Raw genomic sequence first — 24,039 nt, 5'->3', positions numbered from 1 at the left:
AGGAAATTACCTTGATAGAGTGCTTAAAAATCATAATAATTCTGTAACATAATTTTTTAAATGTAATACTTAATGTTTGAAATACAGTTTTTCCTTTCTTTTTCCCTACTATTTTTTCAAAGGTTTAAATACTTGCTAAAGACGTCTAAAGGTACAAGATACGTTACGTCACTCCAGGTTTGAAAGGCTTAAGGGAACCTGGGATCCTCGTCCCATTTTACATCTTAACGATACAACATGTGTTTGCTTCTGGCCTGTGGCCCTCCATTAAGTTTCAGTTTTGGCCCTCCAAAAGAGAAAGTGTGAGTGAAATGTTCGCATCAGCTTGTCAAAGTGATTCTTTGAACATATTTTTGTTTCAGAGCTGCTGTGTTGGACCAAAACATCTAACCAGGCTTGTGTGTACAAATATGACAATGTTAAAAACACCAAACTGCAACTCTGTGATCAGAGGAGTGCTCTGCACTCTGGTGGAAAGTCATCTCTGTTCATCTCAAAGCTTCACTGGCTGGATTGCTACTTATCTGCTCAAAGATTGTACACCAAATGCCTCGTTCTAGTTTTGAAGCTGAATATACCACGAGAATGTTGTCTGGCAGGTAATATTACGTCCAACCCTTTCACGCAGTATTTGAAAAATATCAGGTTTTGCATCACACCAAACATTTTCGAGTCAGGTTGAAGAACTCATTTGTTCCCAAGTCTGTAAACTCATTAAATCAGAGTACAGCTTCTGTGTAGTGTTCAAAGTACATGTAATAGGAATGTTTAATTTGTGGCACTGCATCCACTTCCTGTGATGTCTGGTGTGATTTGTAACGTTTGTATTGTGGTTTTATAGTTGGGTTAAATGTTTGTAGTTTTGTATTTATGTCTTTTGTTTTTACAGATTATTTTTTGGCTTTTATTACAGAGCAGCTAGAGCATGACAGAAGGAGAGAAAGGAAAGGGGATGACACGCAGCAACGTTCAAACCTGGGCTGCTGCAAAGACCTTAGCCTACATGGGGTTGATACTCTACTCGCCAAGCCAGAGGCTGCCCTGTATTCATGTGTCTTCATGTGAAACATTTGACGTTCTGGACACAAGACAAATTTCAGAGTTTTTTCTAACAATAAAGTGAAATCAAATCACATTTGACTAAAGTAAAAGTGTTCACTCATTAATGACACACTTATAAAATACATTTAAAGAGCAAAAAAAGTGTATAAGGAAACACTCTGGGTCATAGATTCCCTTAGCTTTTTTCTTTTTTTAATATGTTGTATATATAGATGGTTCATCCATACACCAACCAAAAGCTTGAGACCTTCATGAGAAGTCCAATTGTACATGCTTCAATGATGTATTCAATTGTACTTTCAGTGCTCACAAACACGTCCTGTAGCCATACTGAACACCAAGAGCATTCTCTTTTTTTTTTTCCTGAAATCAAAAGTTTCCGAGTTGCCCACCGATTCCACTCTGTAACCAGATGCGTGACAACCAGCCATTACAGAAGTCGCTTGCAAAGTAACAAAGTTACAGCTGTTTTCATTTTTAAATAGTCTTCAATTTAAAAAATTTGCAGTCTGATACAGAAGGCTAGGAGACCTGAACAATATGAAAGTGCTTGTCATTAATTTACAGAGATCAGGCATCACATAGTGCTATGAAGTATCCAATATGCTACATATGAATACAGCTGTTAACACCTTACAAATGCCTCTGGTTGTTTTTCAAGGCTACTTGAAAAATCAATAACCTTGGCTTGTATGTACATAAACATGAGTGTTTGTTTATGCAGAAAATAACGTAGATATCACCACTACCAGAGGTATAATCTTATTACGGCCGTTGGGCCACAACAGTGATAATGAATTATTTAGTCCCATTATCAATTTCTATCTGTTAATCCCGCAAATCTGTTTAGGTGGGGAACAAAAAAAAAACAAAACGGAAGAGTTGACGTCATGGTATCCCCCTCCACACCGGGCTCCAGAAGACAACGTTGTTCAGAGCCTCTTCTCTTACATCATGCTCAAGTTCTTGGTTTGTTTTCCCCAGCCATTGGTTGCATTTTGGTTGCTTTCCCACATCTTCTGGTGCTATTTCCCCATTTGACAGATTGAAGAATGACTGAGAAGAACCAGTTCTGGAACCACTACTTAAGGAACAACACAAGCTTTTTTTCACTTCACTACAATCAGTCACAGAGTAATAAAAAGTAGAACGGATGACTCAATTCATTCCTGGAGCAGTGCCTCCAAAGTTGAAAGTAGATGGCACCACTGGCGCTGTGAACTTGTACCCGCCGTGTTTCTCAATCATCTTGGATTCTGTGATAAGACAATAAGCGACAGTATTTAAAAATCAAAATAAGTGAGGGACAAAAAGTTTTTTCCTAAAGGCAAGTGTTTTATTACACAGCTGGTTCTAGACCGCCCCTAAAGCCCAGTTCAGACCAGATTTGCGACAAGACAAAACCGTTTGAGAACGTTGCAGAGAAAACTTGCAGCGATGTCAACTGACTGTCTGAGCTCGACTCAGGATGGCTGGTCACCTGCAACTCATCTGGTCAAGTCTCTGGTGTCTGGTTTTAAAGCGTAAAGCATGTTGCCTGTCACCTGTTTCTACAGCTTGTAGTGAAGTCCGCTGGTCAAGTCAAACTGGCTGCGACAGTGTGTTCGCCTGCTGCAGCAGGTGCTCTGTCCCCGCTGAGCCCCGTTTCCTTCCTCACGTGCCGCTGCTGCATGTGCTTATGCCCACACACACACATTCCGACTGACTGATTACTTGGCACTGCTTACGTATATTATTGTGGTGAATCCATTATGACGACATTTCATCTGATGCTCGTTTTGTTTGTTTCTCGCCATTTTATCACTACTACAAATGCAGCTGTAGCCAGTATCTCACTATCACTATCCTCACTCATACTTCAAGAAGCTAAAAATTATATTCAGCCACAAAATAAGCCTGAAAAGATGCAAACAGAGCAGAGGTAGGAGAGTTGTTGCATAGAGATGATACACCATCTAATTTAGTTGCGTAGGTGTGAGCCAGCAGGTTTTTAGAACATTGCAGATGAACGATTGCAAGTAGTTGAATGTTTCAACTCGTCTTGTTGCAAATCTTTGGTCTGAACAGAGCTTAAAAGTTGGCCATTTTGACTAACATGAACTCCAACACAAACATGTTGTCGTTTGAAAAGATTAAGCCTTTGTAAACCGAGTCTGTGGTTTTCGTATGTTTTTTTTTTTTTTTTTTTTACCAAGTCTGTTACCTGATCAAAACTGTTACACACAGAAACCTTGTACACTGAGCTTGATGTGCCACTTCCTGCTGGGGTCTAGAATCTGGCACTGTGGCTACCACACTGTGCAGCTATTAATCTGCACTCTGCTTTGAGCACCATCACTGTTGTGCTTTTCTGATAGGTTAACGTTACCTTCTCTTTGTTGTGGAAGATTTCAAAAAGATAATTGCGTCCATATATTTCCACTTTTCTTTTTGCTGCCGCCCCCCCTTTCCCTCTCTAGTTACAGATGTATGTGTACCTCAGGTTATCCTTTTTCCTCAACTGCTTCTTGGTCAAACAGCTGTTTTGACCAAGTGCAAACAATCGTGAATTTATTTTCACACATGCAACAATTTCAGACAAAAATATGGACTTGGTGTGCACAGGCCTTGAGGCTTTTATTTTTCTTGCCCTACACCCCTGTCCGAGGAACATGGGAACATAATCTGGAGACATGACGAGGTGCCACACCGTGTGATCCAACAGGTTTTGGGGCATTTTGTGACTTAATCATTAATCAACAATAGCGATGTAACAGGAAAAAAGGGGAGTAATAGATAGGGAACAACAGACCCAAACTCTGGACACTGCAATGCATTGTCAGCCCCAAAACCCCTAACCCACCACTTAAGCTCACAAGGACTGACAGACGACAACTTATCTAGAATTGCAGCTCATTTATTTTCTTTTGAGGTGAAAATATGTTTTTCAAAATCATCTCAGACTCATGTTTTAGTGCCTATCAAAAGGCACAAAAGCGGCTTACTGCAACGCACAAGAGTGTGGTGTAACTGCATAGAGGCTATGAATACCAGGGTACTTTGAAATTCTAAACCGTATTACAAATGCCTTTTCATCTTAACATTTACATGGGAATAAAACAATAACAAAAAAGCAGAAGTAGCAGCACATAAAAAAATTGCTTTATTGTCAAACTGAAGTGCCGCATCAGATTTTAATTTGAAAACTGGGGTGAAGTCTCAGCAGGCGCTCACCATGTGCTGCCCGTCTCTGGTCTGCGAGTGTGCCAATGTCCTGAAGGTGTTTGCCCTGATCCTCGTCGAGGGCCTGTGTTAGTGCCTGGTACCATGCTGGGTCACGGGTCTGGATATCTGCGTCGCAGTAAAGTCAGATTAGTGATTGAAATATATTTTATTGAACCATTTAATTTTGTTTTGCAACAGACTGATTAACACAAGCCGTCCACTGACAGGCTGTTGTCTTACTCTGTAGTATGGCTTTGAAGATCTGATACTCATCCACTAAGTTATCTTCATCATCTACAGCTGTAGTGTAGCCCTCAAGTGCCGTCTCCTCAGCATCGTCCTCCTCCCAGTCTTCGTCGTCTCCGTCCTCTCCTGCCTGCTTCGCCAGCATCTCCAGGTACTCCTGGCCTTCTTCGTCAATGTCATCCTCATCACTGCCCAGCTCAGCTGCTCAGAGAGTTAAGGGAACAACCTTTCAGCGTCACTCAGACACTTAACTCACCCTGCAGAGTAACGTTGAACATGGCTGGCCCAACACTGAATACATGAAACCATAGAAATAGAATGAGAATAGAACTGACATTGAAGTGTTTGGTGTGGTCATTTGATTAGCTCAAAAGAAAATGGTGATTGTTGTTAGTTCCTATGGTGACAACACACGTCAGTGGGGCTAAAGAGTATCGTTCTCACTAGTATTGAAACTGTACTGCCTACTACACACATTACGGTTGGGTACCGAAACGACCAAATTACATCAGTACTACCAAGTATCCAGTCGCGTTAAATCCACTGGTGCCAAATGTCGGTACCTGAGAGTACCTCAAAGCCTGAAAGCCAGCCAGAGATCTCCGAGGCTGCTCCGTCAGGTTCCCTGCAAGCCAAAATTATCACTACAGCACCAACCTGCCGCAAGTTTTGGTGTCTAGTCTATTTTCTTTTCCATATTATTTTCAGTATCACTGCTAGACGAGCAGACACACATACACAAGACCACACACACACACACACACACACGGACCGAGAAAGAAGATTAGATCTATGTGTGATTAGAAAAGCGCAAAGTAGCAGAACTGCTTTTTTGTCTAAGTCACCACTGCTGCTTGTTCAGAAATTATATTTTTGTTATAAAAAGGAGAAAATAATGTACCGAAAAAAAAAAAAAGGAAATTATAGTATCTTGGACCCAGTTAAAATATGAACGTATCCGACCCTACTACACACCTAGCTGGGGGCTTCATTGAAGCGATAGTGCACAAAAGACGCCTCTCCATGCTTCGTACTACTCATTGTAACTGCAAAACCTCACCTCAGTTAGTTTCATTCTATTCATTCTATTTCTATGTATCAAACACTAATGCCTTACCATTTTCATCCTCATCTTCCCCATCTTCGTCGTCATCATCCTCATCATTCTCATGCTCTGCTCGACAGGCATACGCCCTCTTGAGGCCATTGAACAGTAGGATGGCTGCTGGAAGGAGCTGGCCGGCCACCTGGTTGACAGCCTGAGGCCTGTGCTCGAGGTCAATGAGGGCACAAAGTCCAAGAATGCACATCTTCCTGTCGTGGAGGCTGTGAGGAGGAGCGAGGGGAACAAAAAGTGAGCGGGACTTCTGATAGTAGCAGTTCTGAAATTACTGTTACTAGTTGACTGAACAATTAGGAGATCAATCAACTGTACTGGAGTCCTAATTTTCCTTGTTGACACACTCATGATCTTCTTACCCAAGGAAGCAGTCGACATCTTTGAGCCACTGGGTTATGAAGTGGTTAGTGATGGGCTCAGTGTTGTTTGGAAAGCGTAGGTTCTCCAAAGTGTTGAGGAGAAGAGGGGGGCTGTAGTAAAGTGCAGCGATGGCCACCTGCAGGCACATAGTCCTCAGCTCGCTGGTCTTCACCTCCCGCGTCAAGCGCTCCAATGCAGCAGCCACAAACAAGGGCACGACCTGCAGCAACACCAAGTTCATCATCAATGGTTCAAAACTGTCTCGTACAAATATTAGTATACATCATGTTAATGTCAGGACTGTGGGGGGGGCGAGTCTCTATAGTTCCTCTTATCAGTTTGTGGTGTACATTTAGATACTGACCTGGTCAATGCCACGACCTTTACACTGCAGAATGATGACCTCCAGTAGCTTGGCTGCATGGCACTCTGGGTCCTCGCCTGGGTCACCTGTCAGGACCTGTTTGGAGTGACAGACTCAGGTAAATCTTCTGGTACACAACAATCACCACCAAGCCCCTAGGAAGTGCGCCAGGCTTTGAGGACAGTTTTTGTAGTGGCCAAACTGTGGAATTACAACATCCAGGTCCATCATGTGACGACACTGGGCCCAGTAGACTTTCCCAGGAGACTTACATTGTGAGAAAAGATGTCTGTAAATCAGTGGATACATTTCAAATGTTTAAAGTCTAGAAGAGCTGAACGATTAAATAATTTTATACCCATTCAAGTTAGCGGAGGGCTAAAACAGAAGTTAACAGCTCAGCTGGTGGAAGTTAGCTGCTCTCTTCGCAAAGTTTCTAGTGTGCTTGCTTTATGGGACTAACTATGTGGAAGATCAGGGTAATTTTCCCTTGGCAAGTCGAACTTTTGGCTTCCTGCGCCTCTGAGCAACTTTCATAAGAACGAATGGGGCCACACTTCCAACACTATATCTAGCTCTCTCTATGCATCCATGAGACCTCAGATTATCAGCTTTGAAACAGTCTGTTACATCATGCGTCATCAACGGCACCATTTTACCTTCTTGCACATGCTATAGATGATCTCCAGGTATTTGGTGTCAGATAAGAGAGTATCTGTGTCCACTGTGACGTAGTTGTGAAGAAGAGGCATCATATCTGAAACAGAAACCCAGTAACTTTTCACACAGCTGAATTTACAGCAAAAGAAATCCACACTTTTTATCTCTAAACTCAGGATAATGGCTTTTTTTTATTTTACAGTTTAAAATCTTTAAGGCCCGAACATACTTGGGCGGAGCGTACGCGGAACGGACTCCGGAGGACGTCCGCAAGCCCTGTGCGCGCAAAGCTCAGATTTTACGACCGCGCGGACTCCACTCTGCGCACCAGTGACTGCTCGGCATGTATTTTTCACATCGCGGGATTTTTCACGGACATTTTTACAGGAAACTACAACGCGGAAGTGCGCTCGACTATGGAAGCCCAAATGACTGCGGACATTCCTCGCGGAGTCCGTTCCGCATATGTTCCGCCCGAGTATGTTCGGGCCTTTATACCTCACAGGAACCAGCGAAGCATTCTAATAAAAATGTAAAAACTGATTCTTTGCAAATCCCACACCTGTGAAGTAGTCAAATCCATCTTGTTGGAAGACTTCATACACCAGTGGAAGGAGCTGCCACATCTGTGGTGACACCTGCTGGCAGGTCAGGCTGTGAGCCAGGGACAGGATCTCCTCGTAGAACTCTGGAAAAAAGAAAGCGAAAGAAAAGTGCGTCACTGGAGGTAAATATAGTCGGTTTATTATCAACAGATCATCTCTTAGGCAGACAGCGTTTTAGTGCAACATACAGGTGGAATGTTGAAGCACAGGAAAGACCTGCTTACCAAGTACATGTTGCTGGAGCACAGTGCCGATCACCTGCAGACAGATGCCCTCCAGCTGCTGTGTGATCTGAAACAGCAGGCAATGATTTAATCAATATGATAAATTACAGAAGATAAAACTGCCATGATCACATATGTGTTGTAGTTCCACCTCAACAGCATGTTTCTTACACTACACATACTGGGATGCATCATCCAATACAAGGCAGTGAGTGAAACTACACAGACAGTGATTCTGTTAATGATCAATTATCTTTGCTATACTGAAAACACAATTAAACATCAGTGTAAGGAGTGAACAACCTTTTAGTGAATGAGAGCAATTATTTTGAGTCAAATTAACTAGAAGCAGTGAGGATAAGCACCTCTTTATCATCATCTTTTTCCCCCATGCATATGGTGTGTCTGTCCTCAAAAGACCTCTAACGCAGCAACTGAACATTTAAATTTCCCCGTAAATTCACTGGTCAAATAAAAAGAACTCCAATTCTTTGGACTAAAGTGACGTACGCCGACCATCTCTGAAACCTAAACTGGCGAAGTGTTATGCAATCAAAAGTCCTCAGTGTAAAGCATAGCTCGGTCAAATTTAATGGCTTCTTGGCTTTGAGCACCGGCAGTCCTATGTTTCAGCAGACACGGTGGCAGCGTGCCCCGGCACTATTTCTAGCGTCTGCCTCAGCCTCTGAGTCATTTTGAACACGGTGAGAACAGAGCGTGTTCCCAGGAGTTGGTGGGTGGCTGAAGTGTGTTGGCAGGAACCCTACAGCAGACCAGAGCTGCTTCTGCAGAGGAAGTGGCATCGAGATGAGTGAACAGCCTGGAGAGAGTGTGTGTGTGTTTGTGTGTGTGGGCAGCCTGCTTAGCGGCTATGCTGCTAACCTCTTTGTGGTCCTCCACCACACTTAGCAACGTGTCAATGGTGTTGAGGATGCCCATGGCCGTCACAGCCTTGTCATCTCCTCCCTCCTCATCAGGGCCCGTCTGAATCACCTGGTTGAACGTCATTGCCTGACAAAGAGCAAACACATAGGGACTATTATGACTGGGTCCGAGGATCCATACAATTCACCATGAGGCAGGAAGTCTGACTGATTTCATATCTCCAAGTCAAATAAATGAAACAAGGCAAACTTACTAAAGCTGATCATGGCTAGCAATATAGAAGCTAAGCATGTGATGTCACTATACACAGAGTTCGCCACAGTCACTTTGAGAGGCAAACACTCAGCATCTGCTATCAGAGCATTCACATGGCAACATGAAGAGCTGCTGGGCAACTGGCTGCACAAGTTTTTAGAAACTTATGAAAGGCTTCAGAAAAGAAAGCAAATGATTTCCGGCAATTTTGTGTGACAATTATAATCCTGGAACCTTAACTTTTTTGGGTAACACTCTGTTCTTTTAAATCAAGGCTGAAGACTTTCCTATTTGCCTCTGCCTTTTAGAAAATCCATTATTAATTTCTTACACTGCAACTTGTATTCTGGTACTTTATACCTGTCTTATTCTAGTGTAGCTTGTTTTTATTTTCTGGGCTCTTCAACAGATGTTCGAAATGGTATTTTAACGTCCTTTAACACTGTGTTTGTTATGCACTTTGGATGAAAATCACTTTTAATGGCCATGGTGCTAAAATGTGTAATACAAATAAACCTGTCTTTCCTTAAATCTGCCCCTTGTTTCCTTCTGGATTAATCAGTGACACACTTTTACCTTAGTTGTCCATAATCCATCTGAATAAAGTCTGTTTTTCTTTGAGGTAACATGGATCATTTAAGATATGTTTGTCGAGGGACTGCAGCTCTCCTCATGCATTACAGCCATAATGGGAGTTCATTAAGCCGCTCAGTGATGCCATCATGTGATGTGACGACATCAACATTTGGCCTCTTTACTGTTTGCACTTACCAAGTGCTGTGTCATCTCTACTGCAATCGGAGTCACCTCCTCGCTGTATTCACAGATCATCTTCTGTATGACATTGGTGAGGTCATCATTCTCTGTCTCCCTGACGATGTGCAGGAGTGCCTGCATCACTGGCCGGATGAAGGGGGTGATGTATTCTTTGGCTAAAAAAATTACAACACACAAGTTAGTTTTGACAGTCAAGGAAAACTATTTAATTACACATACACCAGCTGCATGACTTTACATGCTCACCTTTCTCCTGGTTGCTGATGAGAACCTGCAGGGCAATAGCAGCCTCCACCTTGACTGGCATCTCATTGTCATTGATTAAACAAAGGCGGGTCAGCTCAAGAGCCGTCTGCAGGTTCTGGTCACTTTTAAACTTCACCTCGCAGAAGTAATGCAGCACCCAGCAGGCCTGTGTGACAACAGAGGGTGAGAAAATGCAGCTGAACACATCACATATATACTTCATAAACAAAAGCAAAGTACAGAGACAACAGAATAAGCTTCTGTTCATTCAAAGCCATCTTAATCAATAACATTAAAGCATGAGGTCTGCCTGTTTGGAAGCGATCACTCACTCTGGCTCTCATGTAGCCCAGTTCACTGCGGAACAGGGGAAAGACGTGGTTCTGCAGCATGAACTCCATCTGGTCCTTATAAATTTTTTTCTGTGTAGAGAAAGAAATAAAAACTGTCAAACACAACACTTTTCCTGTACGTTTAGCATTTGCAACTTTTACAAAAGAAGAAAATCTATGACTTGTTTGATACTTTCTAGAAATAGACTGTTCAGACTGAATTAAGTTAGTGACAAGTCTGCAGTATTAGCGCTTGATTACTTGGTGCACGGCCACAAATATTAAACTTGTTTTCAGTAGCCTGCCAAACCACAACTCAGGCGGTACCACAGTTTTCACCATCTCTAAAAGCCCAAAGCTAAACCAACTTCTGCAAAATTATCTCTTGCCCCAGTTTGAGACAATACTTCACAACTGAATGCTCACAAGGACAGCCATGGTAAGAAACAGGAAAGTGTGCTGTTTGCCGCACCATGTTACAAATTTTCAACACCTGTTTGCTCAGAGTGGAAACCAATCTCTTTTAATCTGTGAGTAGAAAAGAAGAATTGTCAAAGAAGTAGAGCTAACGAGCCATCTGAGAGGGGTTTACCTTTAGCAGGATTTCAGCCAAAGAGCCAATCATGTGGAGGGCACCGTCCTTTTTCCTGGGGTCAGAGGCGGGGTCAGTGAGAATCTGGTAGCAGAAGCCCATCGTCTTTTGCAGCACCTAAACAGAATACACCGGATTAGGCTTCATTAAATATGAATTGTGGGGACAGATAAAGAATCTGTTTGATTTTTCAAAGATCAAAGCTTCAAAACAATTAACCAGCACAAAACAATTTCAACTCGCCTCTTTCCTCTTGTTGCAGGCAGTGAAGAGGAGTGTCTGGGCTGCTGTTGTTGGAGAGATGAAGTCTTCAAATACGTCTAAGGGGGACAGCGGAGATTAGATAAACAGTTAGTCATCGCGGGTGCACACGAACCCTTTTCAATTACAGGCACCAACTTTCGCTGCTTACCAAACTTCATGCGGATGTACTCATATGGATCCTCCTGCCACAGTTCCTCATCACTGTCTGTGTAACACATGAGGGGGAAGACCACATCCTGAATGATGCCCTGAAAAACACAGTAGTGTGGAGTGGTGTTAGCACAGTGGATGTCAGGATCATTTTGCTTCTTTTATCTGATGGATGAACCAGTGCGGATTGGCAGCTCAATGCTTCGACAATGTTGTTGATGCAAAACTACCATGTGAACCTTATTATATACCATTACGTGAAATGTTTACTGGATATCCAGACACTGTATTTATACCTGGATGTGTGGTTTAAGGTTTCTCCACGTCAGAGCATGCGCTATGCCCTGGTTGATGTAGTTGAGCGTCTGTTGGAGAACTCTGGGACCCACGTATTGCTTTTCCTTGTATTGGTATAAGACTTTGAGCAGCACCTAGTCGACAGATGTACAAAGGAGTTCCTTATATTTGTGAGGTGCACTTCAAAAGTACTTCAAAGACACAGTTCAGTCAGACTGGAGCGCTGCTGCATTACATTACGTCGTCTGAAGTGCTTACCTGCTGAGCAGGAACTGCATATTCCTTCAGGAAAAGTTCAGCAAACTCTGCGTACTCTTTGGTTGTGTTGCCTGGGCTTCCGTATCTGCAATGATGGTTTCATACAGTGGATGTTATTGTTTGTTTATACGATTTATTATAGACGTTAAGGCAGAAATTGTCAGATTTTTACCTCTCAAACAGCCGAGCCAAGATGTGAAGGGCCCACTTCTTGCACTTCCACCACGGCAGCTCAGGCCGCTCATCTTCATCTATCTGCATCGTCTCCTGCGCGCACACACACACACACACACACACACACACACACACACACACACACACACACACACACACACACACACACACACACACAAAAATGTTGGCACAGTCAGCTTGTGGAGAACTGAAATGTCTAGGTCTCTGAAAATTAACAATTTGTGAGGAGCTATTGGCATTATTAGTGCAGTATGAATTCATTTTGTCTCCTTACCGGAGGCACATCTCTATCGACAACTGTCTTCAGGATCTCCATCCACTCTGTCAGGTTCTGTCTGTTGATGAGTTCTAGGGGGAGATTGTACTGTGGAGACAGAGAGTCAGGTTTAAATCTTGCAGTAATCAGACTAGACATTTAGATATATTAACACCAAAAGGGTTATTACAGATTTAAAGGACCCAAAAAGGATCATTTATATACAGATTACTCAACCCACGAAGAAAAGTTTCTTACATGCCTCCATGGTGAACGAAGAATCCAAACATGAAGAAAATTCTTGAATTGATGCAAAAGGGGGCCACAAAAAAATCAGTTTACAAACTCTCTCGCAACTCGTGGAGTATAATCCAAGTGTCAATTATCTAGTCATATGCTCAGTACTTCACAAACACATACATTTTCTCTAAAATGTTTCTATTTAAAACTTCCTGCACGAGTAGTGCACCTGGACATGAACATGCACTTGAGCTCTGCTCAATCAAACACACATGCTGGCTCAGGCACGCTAGTCCTTGGTGTGTGAGACACGGTTTGTGCTTAAGTGTTTGAAATAGTAGGGTTTAGTGAAAATGCATATTTCTGGGAAGTACTGAGCATTCAACTGGATAGATGGGACTTGGATTATTCGCCACAAGTTGTGTGTAAACTAATGTTTTCATTGAGTTTTGTTGGTGTTAAATGCAGCCCCCTTTACTTTAATTCATTGAGACATTTCTTAGTTGTTGGATTCTTCATCATGGAGGCATGCAAGTTTTCTTCATGACTTCAAGATGACACAAGGTGTGTAACTTATATTCATGTGATCATTTTGTGGGTAAAATTTTCCTTCAAGAAAAAAAATACTCATTTCAGTCAACAAACCAAACTTATTTACGACACAACTGAGCACAACTGTTGAAAGGCAAACCAAGTTCTTATCCTTTATTAACCTCAGCTAAAGAGAATATGCTGATGCTGCAACACTACCTGGAAGAGGGCATAGAGGATTTTGAAGATCTGTTTCTGAATGAGGACAGAGTCACTGGAGTGGTCAGGAAGCAGCTGGATGAAGCGTTCTTTTAGCATGGGCATAAAGATGTGCATGGCAGCCACCAGCGGTTGGCGCTCTTCTGGCTTCTTATATCTGTTTCACACAAAAGCACCATGTTAACTCCACATTATGTTTTATAATACGATACAAAGTTAAGATTGAGGACCCTGACTTACTCATAATTTTTGACGAGCTGGTAAAGGCAGAGCAAGATGCCCAGCCATCCTGCGCTGTTGTCTGACTGCAGGTAGAAGCCAATCTTGTCCACGATGGTCGTCCACTTGCCGGGGTAGTCGTGCTTGATCATGTGGTGGATACATGTCGTCAACTGGACCCTGAAAAGTTTCAAGTACAGTTTTAGATCCGGTTATTAAGAAGAAGGACAAAATACTGCATGTGAAGTAGAAAAGAGCGACTGGGGACAAACATGTATGAAGAACAAAATCTACTCCGCTCCACTCAGCCAGCAGTGTGTGTGTGGTTACCTGATGCGCTCGGGGGAGTGGATGATGGCCTCCACTATGTTGTCTCGGATGAACTGCCTGTCCTCGTCCGGGATGTTGTTGACAGGAGTCTCTGTGCCTGAGCCGTCGCCATCACTCCAGTGTTGGGTTATCATGTTCTTAAGGTAAATCACACCTAGACAAAAGGGAGAAAACCCAAAAGAGCGCCCTTTAACAGCAAGCCTGCACATACTATGCATAAAACCTGACAAATATTACTAAAATGTTAAATTACTGCAAGATATTTTTTGCCCCTAATGTAACACCTGGTGTGTAGTAGTAAATAAGTAATCAGTGAAACCATCAAGCTGTAAAAGAAGGAGGTCACATGACCAAGGAGCCATTTGTGGGACTGCCATGTGATATGCTTCTCACCAAAAACAAAATCTCACTTCATAAGTAGAGCTACAACAATCAGTTGATTGTCAACTATTAATCCAATCACCAGCTAATGTGATAACTGATTCATCGATTAAGTAATTTTTTTGGGGGGGGGAAAAAGTCAAAATTTTCCAATTCCAGCTTCTTAAATTTGAATATGTTCTCTAAACTAATTATCTTTGGTTTGTGGAAAAACAAGACATCTGAGGACGTTATCTTGATCGACATTTTTCACCATTTTCTGACATTTTATAGACAAAACAACCTATTGATTAATTGAGAAAACAATGAGTAATCAACAATGAAAATAGTTGTTAGTTGCAGCCTTATTTGCAAGATTCAAAAACTTTTACAGCTAATTTTTCAAGATCATTTTTATCAAATATAAGACATTTTTTAACAATCGTCTTTATCTTATCAAAGGATTGCAGGGAAGTATTAAGGCAAGTAGCAGATGTGGTTTTATGTAGGAATATGGTAATAAAAGTGAGTTAGGTCAGATTTGTAACATCAGAAATATGGACTTTCACATGGTAGAGCTTGACAATTAACAATTAAGACCTCACACATTTAAATTTAAGATGATGTGATGAATTTTAAGGCCTAATATTCATAAAATGGAAGACATTTTAAGACTTTTTAAATACCTAAAGACACCCTGGAAACATTCAGCTCTCCATCTCCAAGAAAAAATACCAGAATCTGCAAGTGACTGTAGTTTTTCTGCAGGCTGCTTTACAGGAGTATCAAAGTAACTAAACCAACATGAACAGTTTTGAGATTCTGCCGGTGTACAACCTCATGCAGCTCCCAAACGTGCAGCCATCACATCGACTGCATTTACATCGTGACAGTGCACAACACAGTGGTGTAAATTCGGAACCACCTAAAGCCGGAGCTGCAGAAATAAATTCTTCCGTCTGCAGTTCAGTAGTTTTGAATGTGGCACGAGGGTGTCAGCTGGGTCCACATCCACACTGTGGGGCCCCACTCTGAGTTCTCACAGGGGAGAGGCATCTGAGGGAGCGGAGGAGCGAGGGCTGGGAGGCAGACGTCAGACTGCTGACACAAATGTCTACACCACTGGCGAGGCAATCATAATCCAGCCTATCAATGCTGACAGAGCATAAACCCCCTCCCCTCTGCCTGTGACCACCAAACTAAACCACTGCCCGACACGTCAAAGCCACTGAGAACCTGTCGTATAGATTAGATTTACGGACAAAAAGAAAATTAGTTATTGATAATGTCTATCTGAATAAAACTGCTGCAATTTTAATGAATGGCAAATTAAAGAAAACTCCAGTCCAGTAGCAGGAACATATAAAAACTGTGGGAGTGCGATTATTGTGGATTAACTGTCTGAAATTATGCACTGTGGGCAAATTACATTTCACAAACAATGACCTCAAGTATACAGTAAGTTGGTGGAGCATCTGCAGTGAGCATTTAAATCAAATCTATACAAACATGGGAACCAAAAATATTAAAGGGTCAGCTCTACCTGATCACAAAAATTCTTCTTAGCCCTGGCAGCTCAAAGGATGTACAGGTTGTTGCTGAGTGTTAGGGTTGAAGTTCTTTTTGCTACCAAATAAATACAATTGAGGTGAATGGAAACTATTTTGTGATCCTCAAAGCACGAAAAAGACATTTAAAAACTCGACAGCAACACGTCAACAACCGGTGACAGCAACGTTCTTTTTTTAATGCTTTAAGCACCACACACACAAACTTAATCTACCTCATTTGTATTTGCTTGGCAGCAGAAATCTCAGACTACGAGATCTCGACAACTCACCACATACTGTACGCGCTGCCAAGACCGTTTCAAAAACAACTCAAACCCACATTCAATCATGCTGTCTATTTTAAAACAACTACAGCTGACGCATCTGATCGATCTATTCACTGAAAACGGTGCAATAACTGTCAAATGAATGATTATAAAAGCAGAGTGATAGCATTTTTTTTATGTCGGGCTGCCTACCAGCATCAAGCCAGACAGCTGCTAAATGAACAAACCCCCGAACCAACATAAATGTACCGACTCAGTGCCGATTGAAAAGTTAAAACAATGTACATCTGTAATCAGCTTCACTTGTGATATCATTGTGATATTATTCAGCTTCTGTGCAATCTGGGGGAGCTGCTCCTCCTCTATTCCACTTTAAACACTGTCAGACATTTTTCCTACAGCTGGAAAAGTAATTCACGGCACTAAAGCACAGCTCTATAACAACTTTAATTTGCTAGTACAGCTATTAATACTTAGGAGGTGGACACAATGATTCAGATACTATCTGTGCTCTTTCTGCAGCAACTTTGGTCAAGATTTTAACTTTCTAAACATTACATTTTTGCCCTCCGTTGACACCTTCCTCACAGATCAGCGTTTGACTACAGCAAAACAAGCTATATTTAACCAACTCCACGTGTCCACTGCTCTTCAGCATGGCACTTTAGCCTCACAAAACACAAGTGTGAATCATGTAACATCACTCAATTATCTTTTTAGAAACTATTATATAAGGGACTTGTTAAACTTGGGATCACTGAGAATATCTAGTCTATTTCTCATATAATGCATTTTGCAAAATTGGAGTCAGATGCAGGATTAAGTGGTATGTCACAGTGCCAGAGTGTTTTCGGTAGCCTTGTGTGGATCCAGTTGATACAAGAGAGGGGAGAGCACAGACTGTGTGTCATAACATTGTTTTAGAATAACACTTCCTATCGAGACACACAACGGCAACACTGAAGACAGAAAAGGACATTTTATTTCCTAAGAAAGTAATATTTTGCATGTTATTTCTTGTATGCTCAAGAGGGTGGAATTAAATAAAAGACCAAATTCAAGTGTGAGCCTTGAGCATGAAGGTCTTATTCAAAGACACATAAAACTGTATAAAAGGAAGAAAATACACTAGCCATATTAATGTCTAACTTAACGATAAATGTGTTAAAATGTTATAAACAAACCAGCGTATTTGCTTTCAGATACTTTGGGAGAATAGCTTTTAAAGTAAGATTTTATTACAAGGACACATCTGCCACTTAAGCCTAACCTGTCTGTGTTGAATCGCCACCACAGCTTTTAAAGTCATCCTTCACCTGACTCTGACGATGATATAAATCATCTGACTGTAAAGATGCACTGGTCCTGCTCGTTGGCCTACCAGCAGACAGCACTGACTGAATCTTTATTTTGAGATATTCATTTAATACGAATAACAGAACTGATTTTGTGTTCCTTCTAGTTCCATAAGATAATCTTTAACTGTCCGCAGATCTATTTTAACATGTCAATGTTTCCACTCACCTGCTTGCCTGACAGGCAAATCCAGCTGATCAGACATGGTGACACGCAGCAGAGTGGACACAAAGTTTACCTGGGTGTGACCCTGAAAATCAGAATTGAGAACAGCTGAGTGTAAAGCGGTTATAAACACTGAAACAACATTAACAATCTCATTTTTCATACTGTTTTGTATGAAGAAGGTTTCATTTTATTTTGCATGACCCCCACTTCTGCTTATAAATAGTGCTCTACCGCAATCAGCTGTTAAATACGCTGCCATTAAAAGGAACTTGGAGGGTTGTAGTTCGGACATAGCAAGTTCAGTACACATTATGTTTGGCGTACAGGTGCTTTTAAGTCATAGAAACACCCTTTCAAATTGATAAATAATTTTGTGCTTTTTTTTTTAGCATCATATTTACAAAACAGACATCCCACGGGCTTGGTCATTTTTAAAACACCAGCATACATCATCACCACTGTCAGCTGAGCTGTCAGAAAATTTCAGACTCATGGATGCCCAAATTCACCAGCTGTAATCCACAGCAGTGCAGGTCTTTTAACCAATACTGTTAGATTAAAAATCCAAGTCAATTTTCTAATCTAAAACATGATTAACTGTTAAAGTGACAACATTTCGGTTTCCACTCATTTACTTCTGGGTTATGAGATCACCAATATACCTAATATGTGCTTTCAACGACAGTGCAGTTCCAATGTATCAAAATATATCTACAAGATCATGTAATGCATTTCAGCATTTTGCCGAGCCTTACTCAGTTTTTATCTGGCCATTTTCCACGAAAAACAAAGTCCGCGTTTATGACTAAGCAAAGCTCTGTATTTAGAAACTATGCACTCCAACAGATTTACTCCATCCTCCTCCAGAGGACATGTTTTTTTTTTGTTCTGAACACAACTGTAATAACTCCAGCCAGCTGTTTAAGAACACATTCAACGGAGCCATCACTATCACCGGCACATGTGGGTGTGAAAAACAACCCAAGCCCATTGTGCCACCAAAAATAGACATACTGACCACATGTACTATGACTAAAACATTATGATGTGGGTATTAAAATAGGCCTTACTTTGTGATGACTGTCATTTATTTCAATTACAGGAGCCAAGGTGTAGAAGAACATGGAGCTTAATCATATTGTGATTGGACTGTCCAATATACAGTCTCACAAAATTGGGCCTTCAGGTTATTCAAGGTCTTGACCCTGCATGCATTTTACCTCGATCACAATTAGTGAGCTCCAAACATCTTCTGGAAATAAGTATTGAAATGGTGACATGAAGGCTTCAAGTCTTTTAAATTAGGACAATGTCCACACTTAGTGATTAAGACATTTTGATGTAGACTGTGCAAACTATTAACTTGCCCCTGTTTACTGTAAAATCAATAGATAGATAGATAGATAGATAGATAGATATTTCAAAAGGAAAACATAGCTGGCAGATGAGGAGAGATAACACAACTTTTGGTGTAGTCCAGCTGGTGCTTCACCCAACAGTGTTGCTAACTCGGTTAACATTAGCTTACACTCGGCTAACGCAAAACTCATGATTTAATTTTTAACGAAATATTCATAAAGTAACCTACCACATATTAAGTGTGTCTACGGTAAACAACAGCTAATAGTTGCCTCTTGTAATTTTTATTGCGTTGTTGAAGAATGTCATCACTTCAGGGCTTGTCACAGTGACACGTGAGCAGCAGCTATGTAGCGGAGCTATGGCAGCTCATCCAACAAGTAGCTAAGTTAGCTCGCTGATGTTAGCCGCACCGCTAAGCATCAATATCCTGCCGTTAAATGCTGTTATGCTCACTAGAACATTTCCCCCGGCTTTACTTGTTGTTTAACACGTCAGACGTATTTCTCTCATGTCGTGTCAGCTACGAAATTAGTCAAATCCAAACCGAAATTGAGTGTGACGAGCTAAAAATGATCTTCTCAGCGGGGCAAGGAGGGCTAGCTTGTTTAGCATTAGCGACACAGCTGGCTCGAGATGAAGCTAACGTTGACGCTGGTTACTGGCACACGAGTGTGTCATCGATATAAAAAAATGCCACTGAATTCATGGTAACGGCTCTACACTGGTGATAGGACCGAGGGCGTAAGAGGCAGTAGGCGATACTGGTCGAGAAGCGGAATTTGGCTGTTGATCTGTCAAGGTAACGGTAGCAAAGCCCAGTCTGCGTGATCGCACCATCTTGATGTTGTGAACGGCCGAGGCCCCGTGCGAGACCGCGCCACAACCTCCATCACCATCAACGGCTAATCTCAACTTTTACCTCGTTCAGCTGTCTCTCCGCGGCCTCCCGCAGATTGGGGTCCATCGTCCCCCGAAGGGCCTCGACCAAAGCCTCAGGATCCATTACGAAAACTCTGTTTACGGCTCGGATTTTAATATTTCAGACGTCTATCAATTCCCAGTCACTGCGCACATGGACGCACAGCTCTCCGGTTACCCGGCGCGAAAGGAAGCAGTGAATAAAGTACCCGGATAGATCAGCGCCAAATTTGTGCAACACGAACATCCGGCGGCGACCGCACAGCCATGGGAGTTGTAGTTTCCAGCATAACTTTACAACAATCTACTCGTATATTCATTATAGAGGCTGTAGGTTAAATACATTTTGTTCAAAGTCGAACTTTTTGTTTGACCCACTGCTGAATAAGGCACAATAATAATAATAAAAATAATAAGAATTAAATAAAAAAAATAAAAATTATGTTGCTTTTTCACTGGTTTGTAGGAGCCTAAATGCTGTTTATTGATGTTTTGGCTACCTAACTACCAATTGATACGCAATAATTCAAGTTCATATGTAAAACAACTATATTTACAGTATTTGCAGGTCTAGGTAGATGCCGGTAATATTCACAGTAATGCAATAAGGTAATATTCTCATTTCTTGCACTTAAAATATGTGTAGATAAGTTCAAATGCTTTAAATTTCATGTATATTTACATTTGTAACCTTTAGAAATGGGGTACTGTTATTTTTGCTGAGTACCTTTGATTGCCTTTTTTTTAATTCTCTTGCCAGTAAGAGAATTTTTTTTGGATTTGGGAGAGTTAATTACAGTCAGACAAGTGGAGAGTGGAGCCATACACTTTTTTTTAACCTCTTTTATCTCCTTTTGCTCTTCTTTTATCTCTCTAATTTGTGGATAATTTGGGATTTTTGAACAGGACAGTTGTTTCTGTACCATTTTTTGTGTGTTGAAGTTGTATTCAACTTTATTAAGTGGTCTGGTGAATTTTTGGTGTAGATTATGACGATGGGGATGATTAGAGCGTCAAGCTAAGGCATTACTACAGTATTAAACTGGAAAATGACACATTAATTAATACAATGCGATCCAACTGGAAACTAGGGACATTGTGGATATTATGGGAGGATTGTATTTAACATTCTGCACAGACTGTTGACAGCGTCAGCTGCGAATACTTCATATGTACAAGGACTATTCCTCCCTCCTATTTAAAATGTTATTCCTATAATACTATGCAGCTCAGATGAAATTTGTGTGGTTGACAAACTCTATTCTTAAAGGTCCAGTGGGGGCCTCTATTGGCAAAAATACAATTTAATATCTATAACTAGTTTATTATTGTAATTAGTTTATAATCATCTGAAAATAAGAATAATTTGTGCTTTCCTTACCTTAGAATGGGCTGCTTATATCTATATACAGAGCTGGTCCTGTTTATAGATTTTACCCCAAGATGGCCCCTATTCATTTTAATGGTGTTACTCGCCTGGCCATATGCCAAGAATTTATTTATCTTCCGGGTTTATTTCTGTGGTATGTGGCCCACTGAATATGTGCAGTAGGCTAGTGTTTCTCCCTCTGCCTCTATCCACAAGTTTCCACTTGGTTCATACTCAACATAGTGATAACGTCATGTATTTTTTAATTAGAAAGTTTAACAATATAAAACTACCATGGCTCAAACATTCAGAATAGAATAGAGAGATTCATTATTGACCTTGTTTGCAGTTCAAGGTGTCCTGTCAACAGTGTTACAGACATCTCTTTTCTAATGGTGGTCTATGGGGAAAATGCTTTTTGGGCTGCACTGCTGGCTGCAAGGTGGGGGGGGCTGGTCCTCTTCCACCATGAGTCCACCATGTTGTTCTACTGTAGCCCAGAACGAACAAACCAAACACTGACTCCAAAAGGGTCATTTGCATTTCTGCATTTTTTTTATGTCTGTAGTTCTCCTACATGCTTGGCACACAGAGGAAAGTTTCAGTATTGCAGCCTTACAGCTAGATACCACTAAATCTTACATACTAGAGCTTTAAGCTGAACAGCAGCGCAGAAGACTGATTTAACCCAGGCAGACAGGTGTCTCCATGAAAACCACCTTAACCATTTTTTTCCAAGTAAGTTGATAAAAGTTTTATTTTATAAATTTAGGCTACAGATTTTCAGTATTCTTTTAGATGGTATGTTACTGATCTTTAAAGGTAAAATTACATTTCACATATTAACTAAACATAATAATGAGCATTATGAGATTAAGACAAACAAGTTTATACTGACCTCATCAATAACCTTCAAAAGAATATAGATTGTCATATAGGTCAGAGCACTGTAAATCTACACATTAAATTTAACCTATTGTACCCCTCTGTCAAACAAATAGGAAGTATTTGTGACAAAAAATTACTGGTTGAAATTAAATGTCCAGGTGGTGGATGGACCGTTATTTTATAGGTGAATAACATGTTCACTAAAGAATGAGGCAACAGTTCAGCTGAGGGATGTTTGAACATTCACTTATCTGTAGGCAAGTATTTGGACAAAATCACATTTTCTTGAAACAATGACTACAAGGCCAAAGTGCAGAATTTTAGTTTTATTTGAGAGTGTTGCAGCTCCACCATCATACTGCCCTGTATTTAAAATCTTACCTCAGTAAAAACACAGAAGAATTATCAGCAAAATGTTGAGAACTGTTCATTATTATTATTATTATTATTATTATTATTATTACACAATTGTGTTTATTGGATTTTTTTTATCAGCCAACATATTGCATGCTGCCATTGCATACAGTACAGGCCAAAAGTTTGGACACACCTTCTCATTCAATGCATTTTCTTTATTTTCATGACTATTTACATTGTAGATTCTCACTGATGGCATCAAAACTATGAATGAACACATGTGGAGTTATGTACTTAACAAAAAAAGGTGAAATAACTGAAAACATGTTTTATATTCTAGTTTCTTCAAAATAGCCACCCTTTGCTCTGATTACTGCTTTGCACACTCTTGGCATTCTCTCCATGAGCTTCAAGAGGTAGTCACCTGAAATGGTTTCCACTTCACAGGTGTGCCTTATCAGGGTTAATTAGTGGAATTTCTTGCTTTATCAATGGGGTTGGGACCATCAGTTGTGTTGTGCAGAAGTCAGGTTAATACACAGCCGACAGCCCTATTGGACAACTGTTAAAATTCATATTATGGCAAGAACCAATCAGCTAACTAAAGAAAAACGAGTGGCCATCATTACTTTAAGAAATGAAGGTCAGTCAGTCCGGAAAATTGCAAAAACTTTAAATGTGTCCCCAAGTGGAGTCGCAAAAACCATCAAGCGCTACAACCAAACTGGCACACATGAGGACCGACCCAGGAAAGGAAGACCAAGAGTCACCTCTGCTTCTGAGGATAAGTTCATCCGAGTCACCAGCCTCAGAAATCACAAGTTAACAGCAGCTCAGATCAGAGACCAGATGAATGCCACACAGAGTTCTAGCAGCAGACCCATCTCTAGAACAACTGTTAAGAGGAGACTGCGCGGATCAGGCCTTCATGGTCAAATAGCTGCTAGGAAACCACTGCTAAGGAGAGGCAACAAGCAGAAGAGATTTGTTTGGGCCAAGAAACACAAGGAATGGACATTAGACCAGTGGAAATCTGTGCTTTGGTCTGATGAGTCCAAATTTGAGATCTTTGGTTCCAACCGCCGTGTCTTTGTGAGACGCAGAAAAGGTGAACGGATGGATTCCACATGCCTGGTTCCCAGTGTGAAGCATGGAGGAGGAGGTGTGATGGTGTGGGGGTGTTTTGCTGGTGACACTGTTGGGGATTTATTCAAAATTGAAGGCACACTGAACCAGCATGGCTACCACAGCATCCTGCAGCGACATGCCATCCCATCCGGTTTGCGTTTAGTTGGACGATCATTTATTTTTCAACAGGACAATGACCCCAAACACACCTCCAGGCTGTGTAAGGGCTATTTGACCAAGAAGGAGAGTGATGGAGTGCTGCGGCAGATGACCTGGCCTCCACAGTCACCGGACCTGAACCAAATTGAGATGGTTTGGGGTGAGCTGGACCGCAGAGTGAAGGCAAAGGGGCCAACAAGTGCTAAACACCTCTGGGAACTCCTTCAAGACTGTTGGAAAACCATT

At 41.3% G+C, this 24,039-nt stretch overlaps 1 protein-coding gene across 1 annotated transcript; it reads right to left on the bottom strand.

The window, feature by feature from the left end:
- Positions 1 to 1,232: 1,232 nt before the first annotated feature.
- ipo7 (importin 7) lies at positions 1,233 to 20,099 on the bottom strand. Its single transcript, XM_033624532.2, has 25 exons — positions 19,894 to 20,099; positions 17,613 to 17,694; positions 13,892 to 14,045; positions 13,583 to 13,741; positions 13,343 to 13,499; positions 12,371 to 12,460; positions 12,074 to 12,168; positions 11,902 to 11,986; positions 11,643 to 11,777; positions 11,345 to 11,444; positions 11,176 to 11,252; positions 10,933 to 11,049; positions 10,341 to 10,430; positions 10,009 to 10,174; positions 9,757 to 9,917; positions 8,728 to 8,856; positions 7,846 to 7,912; positions 7,579 to 7,704; positions 7,016 to 7,113; positions 6,357 to 6,452; positions 5,992 to 6,212; positions 5,630 to 5,838; positions 4,507 to 4,713; positions 4,276 to 4,392; positions 1,233 to 2,318 (listed from the first exon to the last, which is right to left on the bottom strand). The coding sequence occupies exons 1-25, from the start codon at positions 19,975 to 19,977 to the stop codon at positions 2,221 to 2,223; spliced, it is 3,120 nt and encodes a 1,039-aa protein (XP_033480423.1). The 5' UTR covers positions 19,978 to 20,099; the 3' UTR covers positions 1,233 to 2,220.
- Positions 20,100 to 24,039: the final 3,940 nt, after the last annotated feature.

Source organism: Epinephelus lanceolatus, chromosome 2, assembly GCF_041903045.1.
Source record: "Epinephelus lanceolatus isolate andai-2023 chromosome 2, ASM4190304v1, whole genome shotgun sequence".
In the NCBI taxonomy this organism is placed as follows: domain Eukaryota; kingdom Metazoa; phylum Chordata; class Actinopteri; order Perciformes; family Serranidae; genus Epinephelus; species Epinephelus lanceolatus.
The sequence above is the reverse complement of the archived record's forward strand: the minus strand, read 5'-3'. Positions and strand labels throughout refer to the sequence as shown.